This window comes from Gigantopelta aegis, chromosome 2 (assembly GCF_016097555.1).
Source record: "Gigantopelta aegis isolate Gae_Host chromosome 2, Gae_host_genome, whole genome shotgun sequence".
NCBI lineage: Eukaryota > Metazoa > Mollusca > Gastropoda > Neomphalida > Peltospiridae > Gigantopelta > Gigantopelta aegis.
In genome coordinates this window covers 5,778,814-5,804,717 of record NC_054700.1, presented here as the reverse complement: position 1 = coordinate 5,804,717, position 25,904 = coordinate 5,778,814, and the positions used below count along the sequence as shown (strand labels likewise).

General features: G+C 39.4%; 1 protein-coding gene across 2 annotated transcripts; it reads right to left on the bottom strand.

The window, feature by feature from the left end:
• Window positions 1–7,666: 7,666 nt before the first annotated feature.
• On the bottom strand, window positions 7,667–24,986 carry LOC121380413 (GATA zinc finger domain-containing protein 14-like). 2 transcript variants are annotated; one of them, XM_041509220.1, is made up of 5 exons: window positions 24,883–24,986; window positions 21,883–21,932; window positions 19,536–19,626; window positions 17,015–17,063; window positions 7,667–13,029 (listed from the first exon to the last, which is right to left on the bottom strand). In XM_041509220.1, exons 2-5 carry the CDS (start codon window positions 21,929–21,931, stop codon window positions 11,203–11,205), a joined length of 2,016 nt encoding a protein of 671 aa, XP_041365154.1. In that variant the 5' UTR covers window position 21,932; window positions 24,883–24,986; the 3' UTR covers window positions 7,667–11,202. The 2 variants fall into 2 exon arrangements, with proteins under 2 accessions (XP_041365154.1, XP_041365162.1); XM_041509228.1 differs by lacking the exon at window positions 24,883–24,986 and adding an exon at window positions 22,904–22,965.
• Window positions 24,987–25,904: the final 918 nt, after the last annotated feature.

Genomic DNA, 25,904 nt, shown 5'->3' with positions numbered 1-25,904 from the left:
GTAACGACACCACTAGAGCACATTGATTTAATAATCATCGGCTATTGGATGTCAAACATTTGGTAATTTTGACATGGTCTAAAGGTCAGTTCATACTTTGATTGCCGACATTATGCGCAACTGAAATGTAATCTTTTTATTAGGTAAGCTAAAACGGGTCGAACGAACGCAATATCTGATTAAAATTATCTCTACTGGTCTTACCACATGTAATAGTGGAACTAATTTTAATTAGATTGGAATGACCGCGACCTGTGTTAAAATCAAACTGAATTGACTGAAAAATGAGGATTAGGTTTGAAGATAAGCAGGACTAGGTGAAGTATAAATTTAGCTTTAGAGAGGAAACCAGCTACAGGTACCCGTGTGAGTCGTTCCTATCCGTTTTGTCATAAACGATATTTTTATCCGCCTGTACATTCATTTCGACTTATTTCCTTGCTTATGTCCAATTAAGGTTAAAGTACAATGGCCTGGACACACACATAAGCTATCTGGACTGTCTGTCCAGAACAGATGGTTAGCGATTAGTTGTTAATGGTTAGTGAGAGAGAAGAGTGTGTAATAGTCTTACAATCGTTGAAACTCGCTCTGGGTGGGAGCCGGTGTCAGGCTGCGAACCCAGTACCTACCAGCCTTATGTCCGATGGCTTGACCACGACACCATCGAGGCCGGTGTAAACGGAATGCAAGTCCGTAGGAAAAGTTGTCCGCCCGGACTTTATCTCCCAGGAATGCACGTCCTAATTCTATTATATAACTCTTCAAAAAAAGAAACGCAAAAGGGTACAAATGGGTTATAACTCCGATTTTATGTTTCCTACCGGTTCATGCTTTGTGAATATAAGGTCATTGCATGTCCCAAACACATTCCCACGGTTACATTCGATAAAACGCAGCTACTGTACAATAAAGTTCCAAAATGTGAATATTCGCAAAAACGCAGCCACGTGCAAACCATGTCACCACTGCACTTGCGTTGTCTGCACGTGCAACATGAACACCGACAGTATAAAAGTGCAGGGTGTTCGCTTGCCTGGCCTCTGTATCTGGCCGACAGTTGACAATCCAGGACATGCCACGTCTCAGTGAACCGCAGAGAAACAATGCCATCGGCCGACTAGACGCAGGCGAATCCAGAACGGCCGTTGCCAGGGCATTCCATGTGTCCCCAACCATCTCCAGACTGTGGGACCGTTACCAGCAACATGGATCAACACGTGACCTCCCTAGATCCGGTCGACCACGGGTCACTACCCCCGGGCAGGACCGCTACATCCGGGTACGCCACCTTCGGGAACGATTGGCTACTGCCACCTCCACAGCAGCAATACCAGGTTTGCGCAGGATATCCGACCAGACCGTACGGAACCGCCTACGTGAGGTAGGAATTCGTGCCAGACGTCCAGTTCGAGGTGTCATCTTAACACCACAACACCGTCGACTCCGACTGCAGTGGTGCCAGATTCATCGACAATGGCCTCAACTGCGATGGAGACAGGTGTGGTTCAGTGACGAGTCCCGATTTCTGCTCCGACGTCATGATGGAAGATGTCGCGTGTATAGGCGTCGTGGTGAACGTTATGCGGCAAACTGCGTGCAGGAAGTGGACAGATTCGGCGGGGGTAGTGTCATGGTGTGGGCAGCCATCTCACACACTGGCAGAACTGACCTGGTCCACGTGCAGGGCAACCTGAATGCACAGGGCTACATTGACCGGATCCTCCGGCCACACATCGTTCCAGTTATGCCAACGCCAACGCAGTGTTCCAACATGACAACGCCAGGCCTCACACAGCACGTCTCACAACGGCTTTCCTACAGAACAACAACATTAATGTCCTTCCTTGGCCATCGATATCACCGGATTTGAACCCAATTGAGCATCTATGGGACGAATTGGACCGACGCCTCCGACAGCGACAACCACAGCCCCAGACCCTGCCCGAGCTGGCAGCAGCCTTGCAGGCCGAGTGGGCCACCATCCCCCGGGACGTCATCCGTACTCTGGTTGCTTCAATGGGCAGGCGGTGCCAGGCAGTTGTCAACACACGCGGAGGCCACACCCGGTATTGACTCCAGATGACCTTGACCTTGGTGGTGTGTCCTATCACTTACTCACAATGGACTAGAGTGAATTGTGAACAATCTTGCAACATTTGGTAATTATCGGACTCACCATTCAATAATTAAATCAATTCTCCAAATGTTACGACAGTGTGGTTTTGCGTTTCTTCTTTTGAAGAGTATACATAGGGATGCATGTCCTAGGACTTTCGTTCCTTAGGAAGGCTGGTCTGACTGCCAGGATTTTAAGTTACTTTTAAAAAAAAGGTTATGTCCGGTGGTACTTAATTTACAAATTAAAGTATGACTGAACAAAACAAAAAACTGATTTGTATTGCCCGAATGAAACGAAAATGTCCGAATCTGGAACACAACGTATATTTATATTTGAGTCTTTTACGCGACAGGCAAATATAAAATGTGGTGGGAAGCAAGAGGTTTGATTTGGGGGAGCAATATTTCATACTCCCCCCCCCCCCCCCCCCCCCCCCCCCCCAGGCAACACCAGCTGGTGGTTGCTGATGGCGTGTCGAGGGCAGTATTTCAACTATTTACAAGTATACTATATTCGCCAGTGGTCAGTGTAACATGTGGACGCGCTACAGTTTGGGGCCTAGGGTACACAATACGAAATAACAGATTACAATAACTGCTGTACAGATGATTCCAGATATGGCACAGGTGAAACTGCATACCAGATCATTGTTTCATGGACCTAGATAGATCGTCTGTTGTCTTTCCCATTCGGGACTGTGTTTAGTGGTACTTGTAGAAATAGTTTCCATATTAGCAACCGTGACAAAGGTTTAACCCCCCCCCCCCAAAAAAAAAAAAAAAAAAAAAAAAACAATAACAACCACCAAACAACATTGACTGTTTTATAGATTGTGCCATTCAGTACTGTGGAAATTACTGCCATTCATGCTTTGAATCCAGTGTCTGAGCTTAACTTTTTTTTTTGAGTTGCCATCCGGGCAAGTGGTGACAGCACTTTCACTTGCCCGGTTCTATTTTCACTTGCCCGAATAATATTTTCTAAAACAACAACAATATTGCAATAGATTATAAGAGAAAACATTTATTTTGAACTATGCACGTGATGGGTCACGAACTATGCACGTGTTACAAGTTAGAACACGAGCTACGCACGTGTTAGGACACTAGCTACGCACGTGTTAGGTTTGCGAAATCGCTTAGCGTTTCATATTAAATTAGATAATAGGATTATATAATTCCCGATTATATAATTTCCAACAAACAAAGATGCTTGCGTTCACCAAACGTTGAGCACTGGTATAACCGACACAACCCCTTCCTCCCCCCACCCCATCTCAATAATAATTACCCCCCCCCCCCCCCCCCCCCCCCCAAAAAATATAATGTTCAGTGGATACGATCTATGACGTGTACACATAACCAGGGCTGAATCTTGTCGACATGAATTTGTGCCCAATTTTACATGCCATTTAACTTACCTAACACCTATTCTTATATTGGGCATATGTTTATATGTAAAAGCAGACCTACACTTTTTCATGGTGCAAAGTAGGCTACATAGCTGTACTTTTATTTATTTACTAATTAATGATTTAAAAAAAAAAAAAAAAAATCGATCGCCAAGCGGGCAACCTTACTGTGGGTTTTCAGTCGCCCGTCGTCGTTTTCAATCGCCAGGTTAAGTTCGAACCCTGCTGAATCTAATAGATAGCCAAACACTTTATAATTATCTTCCAGGCCGCAAATATACTAAATGATTACGATCGTCCGAATAACGTTTTAGGAGAAGAAAACAAAATGTATTTACTGGAAAGTATAAAAGGATTTCTCAGTAACTTTGTTAGAAACGTCAGTCTCTTTAATGCAATTAATTTACATTACAACTGCTAAAATATCTCACGGTTGCCTTAAAGGCATATTGTCACAGACCACTGACCTATTACATGGCCTAACAAAGTATTACTTAAAAATATATATATTTAATTTGTCCCTAAATGTACTGTATTCAACCATCTAAGTAACCACCATACTCCACTTATTAATGATATTTTGTAAAAATAATTGAAATATGGCAATGGTCCATAATTCAAAAACTAACATTGCTGAAAGGGTTGACATGGATTTCACTCCACAATGGTGTAGTTAAAGTGATACAATAGCTAGATTTGGTCTGTAAATATTAATGTAATTTTGATTTATTATTAATTTTTAGAGAAATAAGATCTTTAAATCTGTGACAGTATGCCTTTAATAGGTACACGCATATCTTGTTCATAAATTGGTTAGGGTGAAATTCACCATAAATATGTTTCACAACAGTTAAGAAGATCAATTAAAAATACATCTCCTGTGATGATATGTCGACCATCTCAAGCTACCTTAGTTCACTAACACAGAATATGTTTCTTTCAATTGGTTGTCAGACAATGTATACCTTATTACCCAGAGTGTACAGGTTTATAACCTTGAATACGTTACTTATCTACATTCATATGATATATTTAGTTACCTCTTAGAGGCGGAACATCAGATCAAATGTCTTCAGTCACTCTTCGAACAATACAGTAGTTTAGTTTAATCGTAACATGGACGTTATTACTTTTTAAACAGACTACAGATAAAAGCAAATGATATCCACCCCTATTCCACCCAGTATTTGGGATATTCTGAAGCAGCTACATGCTATAAACAGAATGGACTGGTTATTGTATTCACCAGTTATTTTCCATGTAGAAAACACATGGAGTGAATTTGGAAAACAACTACTTCCCGGTCATTCTCGTAGATCTTGAACAATTTCAAACGAAAGTGTGGCAAGCCATTCCCAGTGACATTTGCAATGCTTCATCACCAGTATGTAATAATGATGCGTTGATAATTAATACTTCCTTGTAGATTTAAATTCGAACATTAAGTTATTTGTTCGCGGGTATAGTCGAAAAATAAATAAAATAAAAAAAAAAATTTTGAAAATCGAATACCATAACATGGTTGCTGCAATGATTAAACATAAGGCTGCAAGCAAAAGATCACGGAACTCAAGGCAATATTTTAATATTTATATTATATTCGAACTAGATGTAACCAGTGGTAACGACGAGGTAGTTTAAATGGGGTGTGGTGGCCTTAGGTAGCTGACCACAATTATTTGGCATCTTCAGCCCATGCCATCCTAAACGCCCACCTATGGTTTAAAAAGAAACAAAGACACGTGTATTTTTAGTCTCAAGGAAATTAGAAAAGGGTATTATTATAAAGAGGGCTCATTTAAAATAGTTTTAGTTAAATGTTTGTGTTACTTTCATTATAATGAATCCTAACTGCATGATTTTGGTGCATTTTTGACAATGTTCACACACTTACAAACCACACCCGAGCGGGAGTTGGCGGCTATCACACATATATTTATAGAAACTTTGTTTATCAAACCTTATAACCCCTTCCCCCTCATTTGAATAAAGATTTAGCCATTAAATGTTTCACAAAATCAGCTGTTTGAAAATTACCCAAAATGATCGTACCCCACTTTTGTCACGAGGAAACCCCGTTGTATGAACACCAAGCCTCATTACAGCTAAACCTTTTGCACTGCTGGTTAAAAAGCAATTGTCCTTTTGAAAAATAACTCCTTAGCTATCACTAAGCTTAAGATTTTACCTCCTATTCCAAATAATTAACCTTCAAACAGGGATCTGTGCAAAACCAACAAACGAACTCTTTGCATACAAGGGATTTAACTGTATACTGCTTAGTGTTACCTTACATTGGGCTACCGGCCTCGGTGGCGCAGTGGTTAAGCCATTGGACTACAGGCTAGTAGGTACAGGGTTCGCAGCCCAGTACCGGCTCCGACCCAGAGCGAGTTCTTAAGGGTTCAATAGGTAGGTGTAAGGCCACAACACCCACTTCTCTCTCACTAACCACTAGCTAACCCACTCTCCTCGACAGACATCCCAGATAGTTGAGGTGTGTGCCCAGGACAACGTGCTTGAACCTTAATTGGATATAAGCACGAAAATAAATTGAAATGAAATGAAATGAATATGACCGCCGTGTAGAAAGCCAGCCTTAATTAACTGAGGCTATATACACGGCCGTAAAGGCCTACATAGTCACTTCTGTGTTAACAAATATGGCGACCTTCATGACGATTGTATTTATATTTGTACTCAATACTTAACACGATGTGTGTATATTGTAGTCGATTTACCTGAGCGCGAAAAGATCCTTACGAAATGTAGGTACAAAGAAGGCCGTCGGCAGTGCAAATATGTCAGAATGAAGGAAAGAAAGAAATGTTTTATTTAACGACGCACTCATCACATTTTATTTACGGTTATATGACGTCAGACATATGGTTAAGGACCACACAGATTTTGAGAGGAAACCCGCTGTCGCTACTACATGGGCTACTCTTTCCACAAGGGATCTTTTATTTGCGCTTCCCACAGGCAGGATAGCACAAACCATGGCCTTTGTTGAACCAGTTATGGATCACTGGTCGGTTCAAGTGGTTTACACCTACCCATCGAGCCTTGCGGAGCACTCACTCAGGGTCTGGAGTCGGTATCTGGATTAAAAATCCCATGCCTCGACTGGGATCCGAACCCAGTACCTACCAGCCTGTAGACCGATGGCCTAACCACGACGCCACTGAGGCCGGTAAAAGTTATAGAATGAAGGAAACCTGTTAAAATGTCTTTGGGTATTAATATTATAAATTCAAACAAATACCTGGAATCATGTGTTACAAGTGAGGCAAAATAAAATAGCTTTAAAACTATTGAAATTAAAAAAAAAATTAAACATTGGAGACAGGGAGGAAGGAAGGAAGAAAATGTTTTATTTAACGACGCACTCAACAAATTTTATTTACAGTTATATGGCGTCGGACATAAGGTTAAGGGCCAAGCAGATATTGAGAGAGGAATCCCGCTGTCGCACTTCATGGGCTACTCTTTTCAGTTAGCACCATCCCACAGACAGGATAGTACATACCACGGCCTTTATTACACAAGTTGTGGAGCACTGGCTGGAACGAAAAATAGCCCAATGGGCCCACCGACGGGGATCGATGCTAGACCAACCGCGCATCAAGCGAACGCTTTACGGCTGGGCTATATCCCGCCGCAGAAACAGGGAAGTGATTTAAAGCAATATATATCTTAAAGGGACATACCCTAGTTTCAACCCGTGAAAATTAACACTAAGTTTAGTTAATCTACTAATCTATAACACATTTGGATAAAGTTACAATAGAGTGAAACATGAGTCTGTGACTTTGAAATGGTGAAATACTCTCTGAAAATAGACTAAACCTCGACTCCATAAGTGTCACTTCTCAGACGCACGTGCGTTTTTAAAAATATGAGAAATGCATTTTGTGATATTAAAAACACCAGGATGACCAATAACACTTCGAATGTACGGAATTGATAATCTAAACAATACAATCTAAGTAAAGTATGATTTAAGTTATCAAAAACGGTTATAAATAGTCAAAAATATGCGTTAGCGTTTAAAAACTAGGGTATGTCCCTTTATAATGCCCAAATTCCGCTGGAAATATGTTCTAGAATAAGTTCTTAAACAAAATCAACAATAACATTTTTTTTTTAATACGTTTGTACAACTGCACTCTGACATATCAAAGCATCATTAAGTGTTTCTTCAAATTTGCAAAATTCACTCCGTTTTCACAAATATGCATTGATATCGCAGACTGATCCCGTTTATGAAATCTGAACCTTTTCGCAATTACCCGCGGCCGCGGTGTGGTTCCTTTAACGTTCGACACACATTTTTGTAAGTCCTTTAAGCCGGAGGTGCAGCTGATGTTAAATCACGCAGAACGCCAACGTTCTTCCGCCAATTGAACTTTCTTTTCATCTTTGACACTGTTTGCAATCAAGTACTGATCAAGTCTTTAATTATAAGCGTCACATAGCACTAAACTTTGATCAAATACATCAATTATTCTGATTTTTCCGCTCGAAGTGCAGCTAAGGTCAAATCACGTAGAACGCCATATGTTCTTCCACCAACTAAACTTTCTTGTCATCTTTGACACTGTTTGCAATCAAGTACTTATAAGCGTCACATAGCACTAAACTTTGATCAAATACATCAATTGTTCTGATTTTCCCGCTGGAAGTGCAGTTGATGTCAAATCACGTAGAACGCCATATGTTCTTCCGCCAATTGAACTTTCTTTTCATCTTTGACACTGTTTGCAATCAAGTACTGATCAAGTCTTTAATTATAAGCGTCACATAGCACTAAACTTTGATCAAATACATCAATTATTCTGATTTTTCCGCTCGAAGTGCAGCTGAGGTCAAATCACGTAGAACGCCATATGTTCTTCCACCAACTAAACTTTCTTGTCATCTTTGACACTGTTTGCAATCAAGTACTTATAAGCGTCACATAGCACTAAACTTTGATCAAATACATCAATTGTTCTGATTTTTCCGCTGGAAGTGCAGTTGATGTCAAATCACGTAGAACGCCATATGTTCTTCCGCCAATTAAACTTTCTGTTCATCTTTGACACTGCTTGCAACAAAGTATTGATCAAGTCTTTAATTATAAGCACTAAACTTTGATCAAATACACCAATTCTTCAGATTTTTTTGCCGGAAGTGCAGCTGATGTCCAATCACTTAGAACGCCGTATGCCGCCAATTGAACGTTCTTGTCATCTTTGACACTGTTTGCAATCAAGTATTGATCAAGACTTTAATTATAAGCGTCACATAGCACTAAAGTTTGATCAAATACATCAATTCTTTTGATTTTCCCGCCGGAAGTGCAGCTGATGTCCAATCACTTAGAACGCCGTATGCCGCCAATTGAACGTTCTAGTCATCTTTGACCCTGTTTGCAATCAAGTATTGATCAAGCCTTTAATTATAAGCGTCACATAGCACTAAACTTTGATCAAATACATCAATTGTTCTGATTTTCCTGCCGGAAATGCAGCTGATGTCCAATCACGCAGAGCGCCATATGTTCTTCCGCCAATGAAACTTTCTTTTCATCTTTAACACTGTTTGCAATCAAGTATTGATCAAGTCTTTAATTATAAGCGTCACATAGCACTAAACTTTGATCAAATACATCAATTCTTTTGATTTTACCGCCGGAAGTGAAGCTGATGTCAAATCACGTAGAACGCCATATGTTCTTCCGCCAACTAAATTTTCGTTTGATCTTTGACACTGTTTGCAATCAAGTATTGATCAAGTCTTTAATTAAAAGCGTCACATAGCACTAAAGTTTGATCAAATACGTCAGTTGTTTGATTTGTTTTTTCGCCGGAAGTGCAGCTGATGTCAAATCATGTAGAACGCCATATGTTCTTCCGCCAATTAAACTTTCTTGTCATCTTTGACCCTGTTTGCAATCAAGTATTGATCAAGTCTTTAATTATAAGTGCCACATAGCACTAAACTTTGATCAAATACATCAATTCTTCCGATTTTCCAGCCATTTTCCTCAAATACTTGTTTACACAAGCATGTTACGATTTTCAGTCCACGCGAAGTCGGGCCACGAGGTCGAGGCAAACGAAATCACAACGAACAATTTGTGCACACACCAAGAATTATTAGGGCTTTCTGTAGCGTTTAGTTATAACCTACAGTTACTTTTACCATTTCTAGCCAAATCAGGAGTCACCCTCGTCGCCAAATGTTGTGTTTGTACTAAACACACAACGTAGCCAACACACTTGGCAGTACAGCACTTAATTATAGCATGGCAGAATAGCGAAGTGCGAAGTGGTTCCTTCAACGTTCGGCACAAATTTTCGTAAGTCCTTTCAGCCAATCACGTAGAACGCCATATGTTCTTCTGCCAATTAAACTTTCGTTTCATTTTTGACACTGTTTTCAATAAAGTATTGATCAAGCCTTTAATTATAAGCGTCACATAGCACTAAACGTTGATCAAATACATCAATTCTTTTGATTTTCCCGCCGGAAGTGCAGCTGATGTCAAATCACGTAGAACGCCATATGTTCTTCCGCCAATGAAACTTTCGTTTCATTTTTGACACTGTTTTCAATAAAGTATTGATCAAGCCTTTAATTATAAGCGTCACATAGCACTAAACTTTTATCAAATACATCAATTCTTCTGATTTTCCTTCCGGAAATGCAGCTGATGTCCAATCACGCAGAACGCCATATGTTCTTCCGCCAATGAAACTTTCTTTCCATCTTTAACACTGTTTGCAATCAAGTATTGATCAAGTCTTTAATTATAAGCGTCACATAGCACTAAACTTTGATCAAATACATCAATTCTTTTGATTTTACCGCCGGAAGTGCAGCTGATGTCAAATCACGTAGAACGCCATATGTTCTTCCGCCAACTAAACTTTCGTTTGATCTTTGACACTGTTTGCAATCAAGTATTGATCAAGTCTTTAATTAAAAGCGTCACATAGCACTAAAGTTTGATCAAATACGTCAATTGTTTGATTTGTTTTCGCCGGAAGTGCAGCTGATGTCAAATCACGTAGAACACCATATGTTCTTCCACCAACTAAACTTTCGTTTCATCTTTGACACTGTTTGCAACAAAGTATTGATCAAGTCTTTAATTATAAGCGTCACATAGCACTAAACTTTGATCAAATACATCAATTCTTCTGATTTGTCCGCCGGAAGTGCAGCTGATGTCCAATCACTTAGAGCGCAGTATACCGCCAATTGAACTTTCTTGTCATCTTTGACACTGTTTACAATCAAGTATCGATCAAGACTTTAATTATAAGCGTCACGTAGCACTAAACTTTGATCAAATACATCAATTCTTCCGATTTCTCCAGCCATTGTCCAAGTATTTGTTTACACAACCGTGTTACGATTTTCAGTCGACGCCAAGTCGTGACGCGAAGTCGTGCCACGAGGTCGACACTAACGAAATCACAACTTGTATGGTAGTCTTTGACTCACATATTCATTTCCAAAAACAGTTCTGTTATTTATAGAGTGGTCTCTATCCATCTTGTAATAAATGCTGTTTTTATTCGCCTTGATATGACTCCGGGCTATTCGCTCGGGGCAATTCGTATTTTGGTGTGTTGTACACGATTCGTTCCGTTTCTGAGATTATTCTTCTGCAATCTTATCTGTCGTGAAGGTACACTGAACTGCAGATAGAGTGTGGAAGGCCATGCGAGACTCGACGTAATTGGTTACTCCCATATCGTGAATGGTTACAGTCCTGACGTGTAACTTTACTATTCTGTTGATAATGGTTACAATCCTGTCGAGAATGGTTGTAATCCTGACGAGTATCGATAAAATTCGGACGAGTATGGTTACAATCCTGTCGGGAATGTTTGTAATCCTGTCGAGACTGGTTACAATCCTGACGAATATGGTTACAATCCTGACGAGTATTGTTAAAATCCGGACGAGTATGGTTACAATCCTGTCGGGAATGGGTGTAATCTTGAAGAGTATGGTCACAATCCTGACGAGTATGGTTACTGTCCTGGCGAGTATGGTTACTGTCCTGACGAGTATGGTTACTGTCCTGACGAGTATGGTTACTGTCCTGACGAATATGGTTACAATCATGACGAGTATTGTTAAAATCCGGACGAGTATGGTTACAATCCTGTCGGGACTGGGTGTAATCTTGAAGAGTATGGTCACAATCCTGACGAGTATGGTTACTGTCCTGACGAGTATGGTTACTGTCCTGACGAGTATGGTTACTGTCCTGACGAGTATGGTTACTATCCTGACGAATATGGTTACAATCATGACGAGTATTGTTAAAATCCGGACGAGTATGGTTACAATCCTGTCTGGAATGGGTGTAATCTTGAAGAGTATGGTCACAATCCTGACGAGTATGGTTACTGTCCTGACGAGTATGGTTACTGTCCTGACGAGTATGATTACTGTCCTGACGAGAATGGTTGTAATCCTGACGAGGATACTTATTATGTTGACGAGAATGGTCAATACCCTGACGAGAATGGTTATAATCCTGTTGAGAATGGTTATAATCCTGTCGAGGATGGTTGTAATCTTGACGAATATAATCCTGACGAGATTGGTTGTTATCATTCCGAGAATGGTTGCAATCCTGACGAGATTGGTTATTATCATGCTGAGACTGGTTGTAATCCTGACGAGATTGGTTGTTATCATGCCGAGACTGGTCGTAATCCTGACAAGATTGGTTGTTATCAAGTCGAGAATGGTTGTAATCCTGACGAGTATAATCCTGACGAGATTGGTTGTTATCAAGTTGAGACTGGTTGTAATTCTGACGAGATTGGTTGTTATCTAGTCGAGACTGGTTGTAATCCTGACGAGATTGGTTGTTATCAAGTCTAGTCTTGTAATCCTGACGAGTATAATCCGGACGAGATTGGTTGTTATCAAGTCGAGACTTGTAATCCTGACGAGATTGGTTGTTATCAAGTTGAGACTTGTAATCCTGACGAGTATAGTCCTGACGAGATTGGTTGTTATCAAGTCGAGACTTGTAATCCTGCCGAGATTGGTTGTTATCAAGTCGAGACTTGTAATCCTGACGAGTATAACCCTGACGAGATTGGTTGTTATCAAGTTGAGACTTGTAATCCTGACGAGTATAGTCCTGACGAGATTGGTTGTTATCAAGTCGAGAATGGTTGTAATCCTGACGAGTATAATCCTGACGAGATTGGTTGTTATCAAGTCGAGAATGGTTGTAATCCTGACGAGTATAATCCTGACGAGATTGGTTGTGGTCCTGTGGAGAATGGTTTCTAGTCTGACTAGAATGGTTAAAATCACCGGACACCGGGGCCGGCGGCGGTGCAGCAGGGGGTGGTGGGGGTGGTGCTGGTGCTGACGATGCTACAAAAGCGTCGGCCGGGATTGATGATTTCCGTTTCTTTTCTTTCTTTCCGTTAGACTTTTCCTTCTTCTTTCCATCTCCTGCCTGACCCTGAAATGTAACGAATTAGTATCACACAGGCGGGCAAAAACTCTTGGGCCAAATTTACGAAGCCTGTTTCTAAAACGCAGGTGTTTAAGCATTGCAAATGTATGTAGTTACACTCTTTAATCAAGCAACTATATGTGGCTTATATTTTGGATCTGCCCCCTAAAATTGTCATTAAGCGGTAACCCTACAAGATGTGTAATGGACTTATATATGTAAATCAGTTTAAGTAAGTGTATAAAGAACAATACATGTGCTTAATTCTAACACTTTCGCTAGATTTCACGGCAGCTAAAGTAGCCATTTTGAAAAATGGCTGCCAAGGCAACCACCGAATACATTTTCAGTGTTCCTATATCACAAATATTTTCAAAGATAGGTCCTAAAATGCAATCTGGCATGCTTTTATCATCACAGATACACATTTATCCCTAAAGATGATGAGTTCGATGATGATGTAAATATTGAGTGAATTTTTTAGCTGAAATGCACGCATACATTTTGAGACCAAATAAGAAAAAAAAAGAAGAGAAGTTTGTTTTGTTTAACGACACCACTGGATTACATTGATTAATCAATCATCGGCTATTGGATGTAAAACATTTGATAATTCTGACACGTAGTCATCAGAGAAAACCTGCTACATGTTTCCCAATGCAGCAAAGGATCTTTTATATGCACTTTCCTACAGACAGGAAAGAACACACCACGGCCTTTGTCCAGTTGTGGTACACTGGTTGGAACAAGAAAAAAAAAACCCAGTTGAATGGATCCATCCAGGTTGTTCGATCCTGCGATGCAAGCACTTCAAGCGAGCAATCAACCAATTGAGGTAAATCCCGCCCCTACCCAGTATACAATATTCATACATACGCTATTCATTGATATACTACATGTCTATGATCTGAATAGCAAAACACCTCAAGCATTGTTGCAATAAGTCGAGTTTGGGTACTGATCTTGAACAACGTTAAAATTACCTTGACCTTAATTAGAAAAAATGAAACCATTTTTTGTAGTTGTGGTAATCTACATACTATAACAATTACAATCATGAATGGTTCCAAAAAGTAACATTTTAAGTTCCACGGAATTACATATGGCCCTACTTTACTAGTTATCCCCGAATTCCTGTTTCAAGGTAGACGAAAATAATTGAGAATAGCGAATTATTAAAGCCACTGGCCCTTTTTTCTCAAGTACGAACCTTTCTCGTTTGGTCAGGTCAGGTCAGGTCATAGGGTTTTACATGCACTGTTCACCTGTCCACTAGTGTAACAATGAACACTAGCGGTTGCAATGTTGACCGCTAGTGTAATAATTTAAAATGTTACAGTAACAGTCAACACAGTCGACTAATTTTACTACATCGACCGTTAGTGTAACAACGCCAACGATTAGAACAGCAGTTAATTAATTTAATTATTGAATATTCTTGTCCGTGTATTGGATAGATAACTGGATTCAAAACCAGTAGATACTTGCACTGTGTCTATATTATTACTTTCGTACAGAATTTTTGAGGATTTGCCGTATATGTTTGACACATAACAGCCTCTGGAAAAACAGTACGCTGGGGTGTCCTTTTCACAAATATTCTAATATTCTAATATCTTCTATCATGAAGGACCATAATTCTGTCATGAAACTCAAACTGTGTCTGTAACTCCACATGATATATACAAACTTCCAGCTCAATATCTTGACGCATTGCAAAGAAAAGTCTAGGAAAAGGCTGACGGACAGACTGACAGATGTTGGAGACAAAACCTATAGTCCCCTCCGGTTAGGCTGGTAGAGGACTACTAAACACCCTTGAAAAAGTAAAGTTTGTTTTATTTAATGACGCCACTAGAGCAAATTGATTTTTATCTTATCATCGGCTATTGACTAAAACACCCTTAAATTTTCTCTTGTACAACAATAGGTTTTGATAATGAATTTTTTTTTTTTATTATTTGTTGCAGTACGATATTGAATACGATGTGATGTTTCTTTCGCATTTCATTGATATAAATTGACTAAATCAAAATAATGTCCAACATCAAAACCAGTTATGTGAACACTAACGGTCGACATTGTACATAGTTAACCGTTAATGTTCACGTTGTTACACTAGCGGTCAACATTGCAACCGCTAGTGTTAACGTCAATTTTGTGAACACTAACGGTTGCATTGTCGACCGTTAGTGTTCATATTGTTACACTAGCGGTCAACATTGCAACCGCTAGTGTTCATTGTTACACTAGTGGACAGGTGAACACTAGCGGACCCTACAGACCAGACACAGTGTATGAACGGAACTGTATAGTGTTTACAATTTTCCGGAAGCTGTGACTATTTTAAGCGACGACTAACTTTGACCATATTTATTTTCTTTCTATGTATAAACACAAAATATAAATTGTTATTCTGACAAACACAATCCATCCCAATTTAGCACAACCAAATTATATACATATAAATAAAAAAGAACAGACGTATTCAAACATTTGTATGTATTTACAATAATAAAAGGAATATCAAAATTGAAATGTGGATTTTTTTTAAAGGCTTTTGTCAATAGGATTTTTTGTTTGAAATTGAATTTTATGGATAATTGCATTACAGGAACCTTTAAAACTCCTTGTTAGCTGTTATTTGGATGAGTGGAAGATTGTGTCACATTTTGAGAATTTTATATCTTTTAACTAGAAAAAAAAATCCGATTTTCTTATTTAAATTTTAAAAATGTGTTTGAAATTTTTAAAATCACTATTTAAATTTTCCTCTTTTTTTTTTTAAATCGCCAACTCTGGTTTACCGACACTACTAGAACACATTGATTTATTGATGAATGGCTAATTTAACAGAATTACAGTTAAACGGTTTTTTCTGGTTAAATCGGCTTACTAAATAAAACTGCTGTGGTGCGCTTTGAAACTGTATGACAGTAGCCTTTGTGATTTTAGATTAGCCTTGATGCCCTTCATTTCGTAGATTGTTAAAGGCTCTCATAGCCTGCCCTTCTAACACCGAATTTCGAGGCCTGCAGTACATTCCAAGGGCTTTGATATACCAGTTCCCCGCGACTGGGACGAAAAATTATAATGTAAGTAAAACGTTTAAATAATGCGTAAATTAAGGACCCCCCCCCCCCCCCCCCCCCGCCCCCCAACATACAAACACCACACACCCTGTAATAGCCTAAATTATCTACCACTAGATCAATATCTAGTGGGGGGAGGGGCACAAGTAATATTTTAACCTTTATTTAAAATAATATAGAGTATGATTCGTCCACCCTCGATCCCCTGGCTCCTACGGGTCTGTAGACCTACGACTTTAAATATTTTACTTACACTGTGGTTTTACATGAGTGTATATAAATATGTTCATATACTTACCATTTGTGACACCCAATAGCCGATATGTATTTTTGTGCTGGGGTGTCGTTAAACAAACATTCAATCAATCAATCAATCAATCAATGTTCGTATTTTGAATTAGTAAAGAATATTACAAGATGGAGTGTAACTTTAAAAGACCGGCCTCGGTGGCGTCGTGGTTAGGCCATCGGACTACAGGCTGGTAGGTACTGGGTTCGGATCCCAGTCGAGGCATGGGATTTTTAATCCAGATACCGACTCCAAATCCTGAGTGAGTGCTCCGCAAGGCTCAATGGGTAGGTGTAAACCACTTGCACCGACCAGTGATCCATAACAGGTTCAACAAAGGCCATGGTTTGTGCTATCCTGCCTGTGGGAAGAGCAAATAAAAGATCCCTTGCTGCCTTCGTAAAAGAGTAGCCTATGTGGCGACAGCGGGTTTCCTCTATAAAAAAAAAACTGTGTCAGAATGACCAAATGTTTGACGTCCAATAGCCGATGATAAGATAATAAAATCAATGTGATCTAGTGGCGTCGTTAAATAAAACAAACTTTACTTTGTAACTTTAAAAGAGTGCGGGCTCAGAGAACACGTTCGACACACAACTCACTGAGTTACCTTTTCTATCTGGGATACCTTGTCCATTTTCCTTTTCTTTCGACACACGCTGTAAATAACACACACAGACACACCATTAAATACATAATCAACAGACATAGTAAAAATTATATTATAAAATAAAAATAAAAATACGCCCCCTCCCCTCCAACAAACAAATATAAAAACAACCCCCAAGACCCCCCAAAAGCAACAACCAACAACCCCAAAACAACAACAACAACTAACAAATAGCGCAGTACCTCTATCTTATATGTATATTTTCTTTTCACATCTTATCGGTACTTAATAGGTCTTAAAAAGGGGACGTAGACCAATGGTAAAACGCTTGCTTGATGCGCGGTCGGTTTTGGATCGATCTCCGTTGGTGAATGCAAACATGATATCTTTCACTGATGCCAGAATGCAACACCTGCAGTGGCAGACAGGTTCGTATGTAGCTAGTCAAAGTCGCCACTAAACATGTCGCGGTTAATACCGAACGTACTTGGCGTTTTGATGAAGCTAAATATAAGAAACTGTCGGACACCGAGAAGGCTAAAACAAAAACCAGGCACAGAATGCAGCGTCAAGGTAGAAGAATAAAACTCCTGCCTGGCACACAGAAACTTCAAAGCTGACCATAAGAGCACGGGATGTGAGGCAGAAGCAGGGCACGTTGCTAGTGCCGAGCAAATCCTCAGATTCGGGCAAAAACAATAGATATTCTGTCAAAATGTGCTGAATTGAGGCCTTTTTACGATGTATTTCCATCATTCTACCCGCAAAATTAGTCGTAATGCATGTAAAAATGCGTAGTGCTTCGTTTTCAGCCCAATATAGCGGTTTGGCAGTACTGCTAATGGGCAAAAACGTTGTTATCCAGATTCGGGCATTTTCTTTTAATTCGGGCAAAAACCAGCCTGCGCCATTACAAAAAATGGGAGCTTGTACACGTATGAAGGTGATTTAAATGTTTTTGGATTTATAAAGGCCATCAGATGGGTCAAACACTAGTCTCCCTTATATAAGCAAAACATCAAAGAAAGGCTGTCTGCTCGGATGAAGTAAAAAAGATTGAAGATCGATCAGTAATATGCACGAAACTCTGGCAGATATTGGGGATGACGACATGGAGATTTCACCTCAGAATCATTTCCAATTACAAACAAGTTAAAGTTTGGTTTGTTTGACGACACCATTAGTGCAAATTAATTTATTTATCATCAACTATTGAATGTCAAACATTTGGTAATTCTGATATATAGTCTTAGAGAGGAAAGCTGCTACATTTTTCCATTAGTAGCAATGGATCGTTTATATGCACCATCTCATAGACAGGATAGCACATACTATGGTCTTTAATATACCAGTCGTAGTGCATTGGTTAGAACAAGAAATAGCCCAATGGGTCCATCGATGGGAATCGATCCTAGACCAACCGCGCATCAAGCGAGCGTTTTACCACAGGGTTTCGTCCCGGCCACCAAATTACAAAGACCACCATCAAAGCCAAAAATTACTCCTATTTGCCCCTGATGACAAACAGTCATTCAGTGGAACTGCTGTGGGCTTAGGCCTAATTTGGATCCTATTACAGTGTGCCTTCAAGAAACCTTCCTGGAGGACATTGACAGTGTTAACACCAGTGGATTTAATCTATATAAAAAACAGATTCAAGAAACTGATAGAAGAGCATATGGGGATTTTTCATTCTTGTTCATGAAAACATCCCTCAGTATGGTTACATTAACTACTCAAGTGCAAGCCATGGCTGCAAAGTCTTAGCTCATATAACTATAACTCTTTGTTCAGTTTATTTTTAATTCTAGAGATCTTTAAGATATTATTGACCAGCTCCCTACTACATATACTTTTATGCTTATGGGAGATTTTAATGGTCAACACATTTTGTGGGAATACGACGATGTTAATATTAGAGGTAAACAATAGGAAGACTTAATTTTTAAAAATTACTTGATTCTATTTAATAACAAATGTTTTTATTCTGTAAGTGGTTCTTTCACATCTATTGATTTAACCCTCTGTGGTCCATCACGTTTTGTTGATTTCTCTTAGAAGGTTGGCCCATATCCTTGTGGTAGTTACCAGTTTCCAATTATTTTGGAGAATGATGGACTACCATCACTTGAAAGGGTTCAAAAGATGAATTTTGGCAAGGGCATCAATTTCAGCATTTATTCTGCACTCGACTGCAACAATCTGCCATGACCGATGCTGACGATCCCATGTCTTTGTTCACTTCCATTTTGAAGGCTATTGCAGATGGAACTATACCTAAGACTTCGGCAGTACCAAAACGTTTCAATAAACCATGGTTTAATAATACTTGCAAAACATTTTTAGCTAAGGTTGGGTTCCCGAAAACACATTTTGTAAAAAAGGTTTAGGCTTAACAATAATTTAAAACAATACTTGTATTACATATACACATTTATCAACCACACTAAGCAAATAATAAAGGACACGGTGACACTACAGAACTATATTTTGAGAAGGCTAGATCACATTGTTTACTTACACACAGCATAGGACGATCTGCTGCAAGAACAGAATAGCCAGTCCAGCGAACAGTAGGATGATAAAGATCAGATAGATGTGATGTGACCAGCCTGTATATTAAAGATAAAGCAATGAAATCAGCCTTGTCACCACACGCTATACGCACATTACACGTTTACAGATATATACTGTAAGCTGTGTTCACACTGACACAAGTTAAATTGGTTTAACTATATACTGGTTTAACTTTTGGTTGGAATTGGACGAGCGTTCACCGATATTAAGGCAATAGCCCTGAAGTGGCGACAGCGGGTTTCCTCTCTCAATATCTGTGTGGTCCTTAACCATTTGTCTGACGCCATATAACCGTAAATACAATGTGTTGAGTGCGTCGTTAAATAAAACATTTCTTTCTTTCTTTCTAAATCAGAGCGAACTGTAACGACTTAATGGGACAGTGTATGGTAGCAGTATACAGTTAGCTCCCTTGTTCGCTTGTTGGTTTTGCACAAATCCATGTTTGAGCCTAATTATTTGGAATATGAAGTACATTCTTAAGCTCAGTGATAGTCAAGAGGAGTTATTTTAAAAAATGACTATTTTGGGTAATTTTCAAACAAGCTGATTTTGTGAAAAATTTAATGGCTAAACCTTTATTCAACTGAAGGTTTTTGTAAGGTTTGATGAGCAACGTTTCCATAAATATATGTATGATATCCGCCAACTCCGGCTTGGGTGTGGTTTGTATGGGTGTGAACATTGCCAATAATGCACCCAAAATCATGCAGTTTGGACACATTATGATGAAGATAACACAAATTTTTAACTAAAAATATTTAAAATAAGTCCTCTTTATAATTATGACCCTTTTTGTAATTTCCGTGAGTCTAAAAACACCTGTATCTTTATTTTTAAACCATAGGTGTGCATTTAGGATGGCATGGGCTGGTATGCATAAATCTCAGCTGAAGATTCACAAGTAATTGTGGTCAGCTACCTATGGCCACTACACCGACTTCTCTTCCACTAACCACTATCCTGAACAGACAGCCCATATAGCTGAGGGGTGTGCCCAGGATAGCATGCTTGAACTTCGTTGGATATAAGCACGAAGATAACTATAAATAAAAGCAGGAGTTTGCGAAGTGAGGTGGGTAGGGGGTGGTGGATATATTAGGTGGTTACAAGTGCCTCTTAACAACGCCAGAAGTAACAAATGAACACTCTCCGAAGTGCTCAGACTAAATTAGACCACAGCTAAAGGTGATTGGAAATGGAATGTGTGTGGCACGGATAGCCACAAGAGACAAGCACATGTCGCGGTTGAAGAGACAAGGACTGGCATGTGGAGTTGAAAGATGGGAGGAATTGCCAGATGGGGAAGAAATGTATGTAATTTAAAGGAGACAAAGAAAAGGGGGCGGTGAGATAATAAAGAAAAGAAAGTTTAAAAAAAAAGAAGAGGAAGAGAAATGGGGTGGGGAGAAACTGGAATGTTGATACTAAACTATGAGACTGGGACACCAAGAACGATATTCCTACAATACAGTTCGCCACTATAATATGGGCGTCGGTGAGTCGGTACGTACTGATTCCTTCCCCCACCCCTCTCCACGTAAATCCGTCCCTGAAAGCGGCCTAAGTAAGATGAAACAATTTGGACAAGAATTGTATCTGGAACATTTAGCAATTATGTAATGTGCGTATGCGTATGTGTGTGTGTATGTGGGTGTGATTGTGTATGTGTGAGTGTGTGTATATGTGCGTGTGTTTGTGTTTGCGTGTTTTTGTGTTTGCGCGTATGCGTGTGTGTGTGTGTGTAGTATGGCATGCGTTGCGAATACTTTCAAATATACATGTTAAACACAAACAAAGCAAAAATACAAAACCAAATATTCCTCCTAAAAATAATAAATACATAAATCAGTTTTTGTTAAAAAACACTCATTCAAAACAACTAAAAAAAAAACATTTTCCCCCCAAACCCCCAGCAACAATAACAACAACACCAACAGACACACACACACGTACGCACGTACGCACGCGCGCGCACACACACAGAGACACACACATACACGCGCGCACAGACAGACAGACAGACAGACACACACACACGCGAGCGCTTACAAGAAAACATGCACTCCACCTTAATTTTGCGTTTCTTAAACGAAACATCGGTTGGAGTACAGGGGCAGATGCAGGATTTTTCTAGGGAAGGGGTGAAACGTTTTATAAAGGACATCTACAGTATTCATGAAAAGATGCCACTGTATTCATTTTCAAAATTCAAAATTCGTGAGGTTTGCGCACCCCCAAAACCCCCTCCTGGATCCGCGCCTCGTACAGTGCACTATGTCTCTACCTACCTGGGCCAATCATGTCTTTTAGCTTGTCTTTAAACGATTCCAGGGACATTCTATAAATAAAAATAAAAATAAATGTATTCTTTCAAGCATTGGTTAAAAGGGACATTCCTGAGTTTGCTGCACTTTTTAAGATGTTATCGACTAACAAAGACGTTTTAACGATTGTAATTCCATATCAAATATATTTTTCTGCATAAAATATTAGTGGCTGTATATTAAACGCGTTTCTGATCGTTCTAATATTTGTACTAGGTTAAATTTCATTTTATTTCCAAAATATAATTTTTTAGTACGTACGAAATTATCTGAAGACAAAATCCAGTTTGGGCTTCTTATAAATATTAAGACGACCAGAAACACATTGAATATACAGACACAGAAATTCTAAAAACAGAAAATGTATTTAATATGTAAGTTTAATCGTAGAAATATTTTATTAGTCGGAAACATCTTACAATGCAGCAAACTCGGGAATGTCCCTTTAAAAACAAAAATAGTTAAAACAACAATAACAACAACAGCAAATTAAAAAAAAGGCAAAAATAAACAATCACAAACAACAAAGAAATACAAACACATCACTACTTCCGCCCCAACAAACAACCTATCCCAAAATTACCACTCCACCATCCCACCTCCACCCCCCCCCCCCCTCAAAAAAAGAAAAAGAAAAAAAGAAAAAAGAAATGAAAAAAGAAAAAGAAGTAACTCAGTAGAGCAAATGGGACGGAGCGTAGCCCAGTGGTAAAGTGCTCGCCTGATGTGCGGTCGGTCTAGGATCTGTCCCCGTCGGTGGGTCCATTGGCGTATTTCTCGTTCTAGCCAGTGCACCACGACTGGTATATAAAATGCCGTGGTATGTATTATCCTGTCTGTGGGATGGTGCAAACAATCAGTTATATGGTTGTCTCTACGATCGACAAATCCTATAAATAGAGTATTTCAGTCAATAATATCTAATTTTGAGGATTTGGGTTATTCAAAATGACCATAGTAGTTACTACATTTAATAATTACCAACCTTTAGAGTGCTTTTCGAAAGCTGTCAATATATCACAAACTGTGACAATGTAGCGTTAGAAGCTTTTATTCTATTTTCTCAATAATGCGATGACGTCATGTTTTTAATCGGATATCTTCGTATCTTTTCGCCAAGACCGGGAAAAACATCGCGTCCTTATTAATTTCGCGTCGTTCGCGCCCAACCTCAAAGCGCGATTACCGGCCTCGGTGACGTAGTGGTTAAACCATCGGACAAAATACTTGTAGGTACAGGGTTCGCAGCCTGGAACCGGCTCCCACCCAGAGCGAGTTTTAACGACTCAATGGGTAGATGTAAGACCACTACACCCTCTTCTCTCTCACTAACATCTAACCCACTGTCCTTTTCATTTGTTTTGTTTAACGACACCACTGGAGCACATCGATTAATTAATCATCGGCTATTAGATGTCAAACATTTGGTAATTCTAACACGCAGTCATCAGAGGAAACCAGCTACATTGTTTCTAATGCAATAAGGGATCTTTTATATGCACTCTCCCACAGACAAGAAAGCATATACCACGGCCTTTGTCCAGTTGTGGTGAACTAGGTGGAACAAGAAAACCCCCCAATCAGCTGAATGAATCCACCGAGGTGATTCGATCCTGCGACGCGAGCACTTCAAGCGAGCACTCAACCGACTGAGCTAAATTCCGCCCCTCCCCCCTCCCGTCTTGGACACAGCTCAGATAGCTGAGGTGTGTGCCCAGGATAGCGTGCTTAAACCTTAATTGGAGATAAGCACGACAATAAGTTGAAATGAAATCAAGGCGCGAAATATATACGCATGCATTATTTTTCATGTTAGAGTGTGCAGAGGTGGTGTCTGATTTTCTACATACAAGTACAAATAAAACATGATGGAAAACAAAACACATTCATAATAATTATCATTCAATGTATTGATGTGACAGTTACCAATGAGCGCCACACCAATCATTTGCAAACAAACGTTAATTGTTTCGTCTACCAAAGGTACTGGTAATTTACTTGTCAACACCTAAAGCTGTGCACTGTTTCTGGTACATGCATGGTGGGTAATCCTCTTTACTCGGTACCAGAGACAGTTGTTCAATGCCGAGTAACAGGAAACACCGACATAGGCAATATTGGCTTCTATTATTATTATTATTATTTTTATTATTTTTTTTTTTTTTTTTTATTATTATTTTTTTTTTATAACAGATGTAACGTCGTGAACATGCGCTGAGGTGCGTATTCACACAAAAAAAAATCCCCAAAAACCCAAAACAACAAAAATCCCCACGTCACCCTTGTCCCCGTCTCCCCCTCCCCGTCCCATCAAGCTACATACCTGCCTCCTATGTTCCAACGGGTGGGATCCTTCATAAATAATTCACAATTCTTTATTTTTAAATTTTGGTGACCATCTTGAAATCGTCCATTTATGCGAACAGTGAATTTTATACGACATTTATCGCAAGTGGGCCGAGTTGGTTACTGTATACAGGTGCTAATAGAATCTAATGGTCAACTTGGCTGCCATGGCAACGGTGACCTGCTGATCTTGTTTATTAAAATAAACTCAAATTTAATTTGATTATTCTTTTGTTAAAGGTAGCGTTCTCAGTATGCGATTAAAGTTGTATCCTAATCGGGCCTACAGAAATCGGAACGTATAAGCTGTATTCTAAAGCTGTATACTAAAGCTGTATCCTAACCGGACGCGAGCGATTATTTTAGAAACCATTGAAAATAGAATTTTTTTTATTTCCAAAACAATTTTCATTGTCTTAGTATATGAACCAAAACAAAAATTATTAATAGAAAAGAAAAGAAAAAAATCCGGATCCCCTGCCCCCTCCCCCCCCTCCCCCGCCTAAATGTCACGATCTACATATCCTTTAAATTTGGCTTTTCAGATAATAATATCTTTTTAAGGATTTGGGTTATTCAAAATGACCGTAGTATTTACTACATTTAATAATAACCAACCTGTAAAGTGCTTTTCCAAAGCTATCAATATATCACAAATTGCGGTAACGTAGTTTTAGAGCCTTCTATTCAATAATGCAATGACGTCATCTTTTCAATCGGAGATCTTCGTATCTTTTCGCCAAAAGAACCCTCGCCCTTGCCTCCACAACACCCCCCCTCCCCGTCCCACCAAGCTGCATCCCTGCCTCCTGCGTTTATAGTTTTCTCCAGTCTGTTCCAAGGGGTGGGATCCTTCATAAATAATTCACAATTCTTTATTTTTAGACGATCTTGAAATCATCCATTTTTGCGAACAGCGAATTTTGTGCCACATTTATCGCAAGTGGGCAGTTGGTGACTGTATAGGTGCTAAATGAATCTAATGGTTAAGTTGGTTGCCATAGCAACGGTGACCTGCCGATCTTATTAATTGAAAGGGGGCTGGAGGTAGCCCAGTGATAAAAGCCTAATGATCCCCGTCGGTGAGCCTTTGGACTATTTCTCGTTCCAACCATTGCATCACGACTGGTATATTAAAGGCCGTGGTATGTGCTGTCTGTAGGATGGTGCATAAAAAGCGTGATTGAGCCTTAACTGAGTATAAGCTGAAGGAGCTACGATACTCGTTTAATGTACTAAGTTAAAGTTAGTTTTGTTGTATGACACCACTAGAGCACATTGATTTGTTAGTGATCGGCTACTGGATGTCAAACATTTGGCAATTTTGACATATAATCTTAGAGAAGACCTCCTCCCCGCCACACAGAAAACCCCCCGAGAAAAAACCCCAAAATTCCCCACATTGTCAACAAAACAACAACATTTTAATATAACAATCCAGTAATAGTTTATTTCATTAATACAATTAAAACACAGCAATAAATCCATTGATGATAAAACGAAATAACATATTTAAAAATCTGTTAAAATATTGTTGCAACGACCAATATATTACAGAAAACAAATTTCAGAAATATTTTTCAGATCTAAATATTTAGGTACAGAAAGTCGTTTTACTCTCAGATTTGAAAGCGATTCAT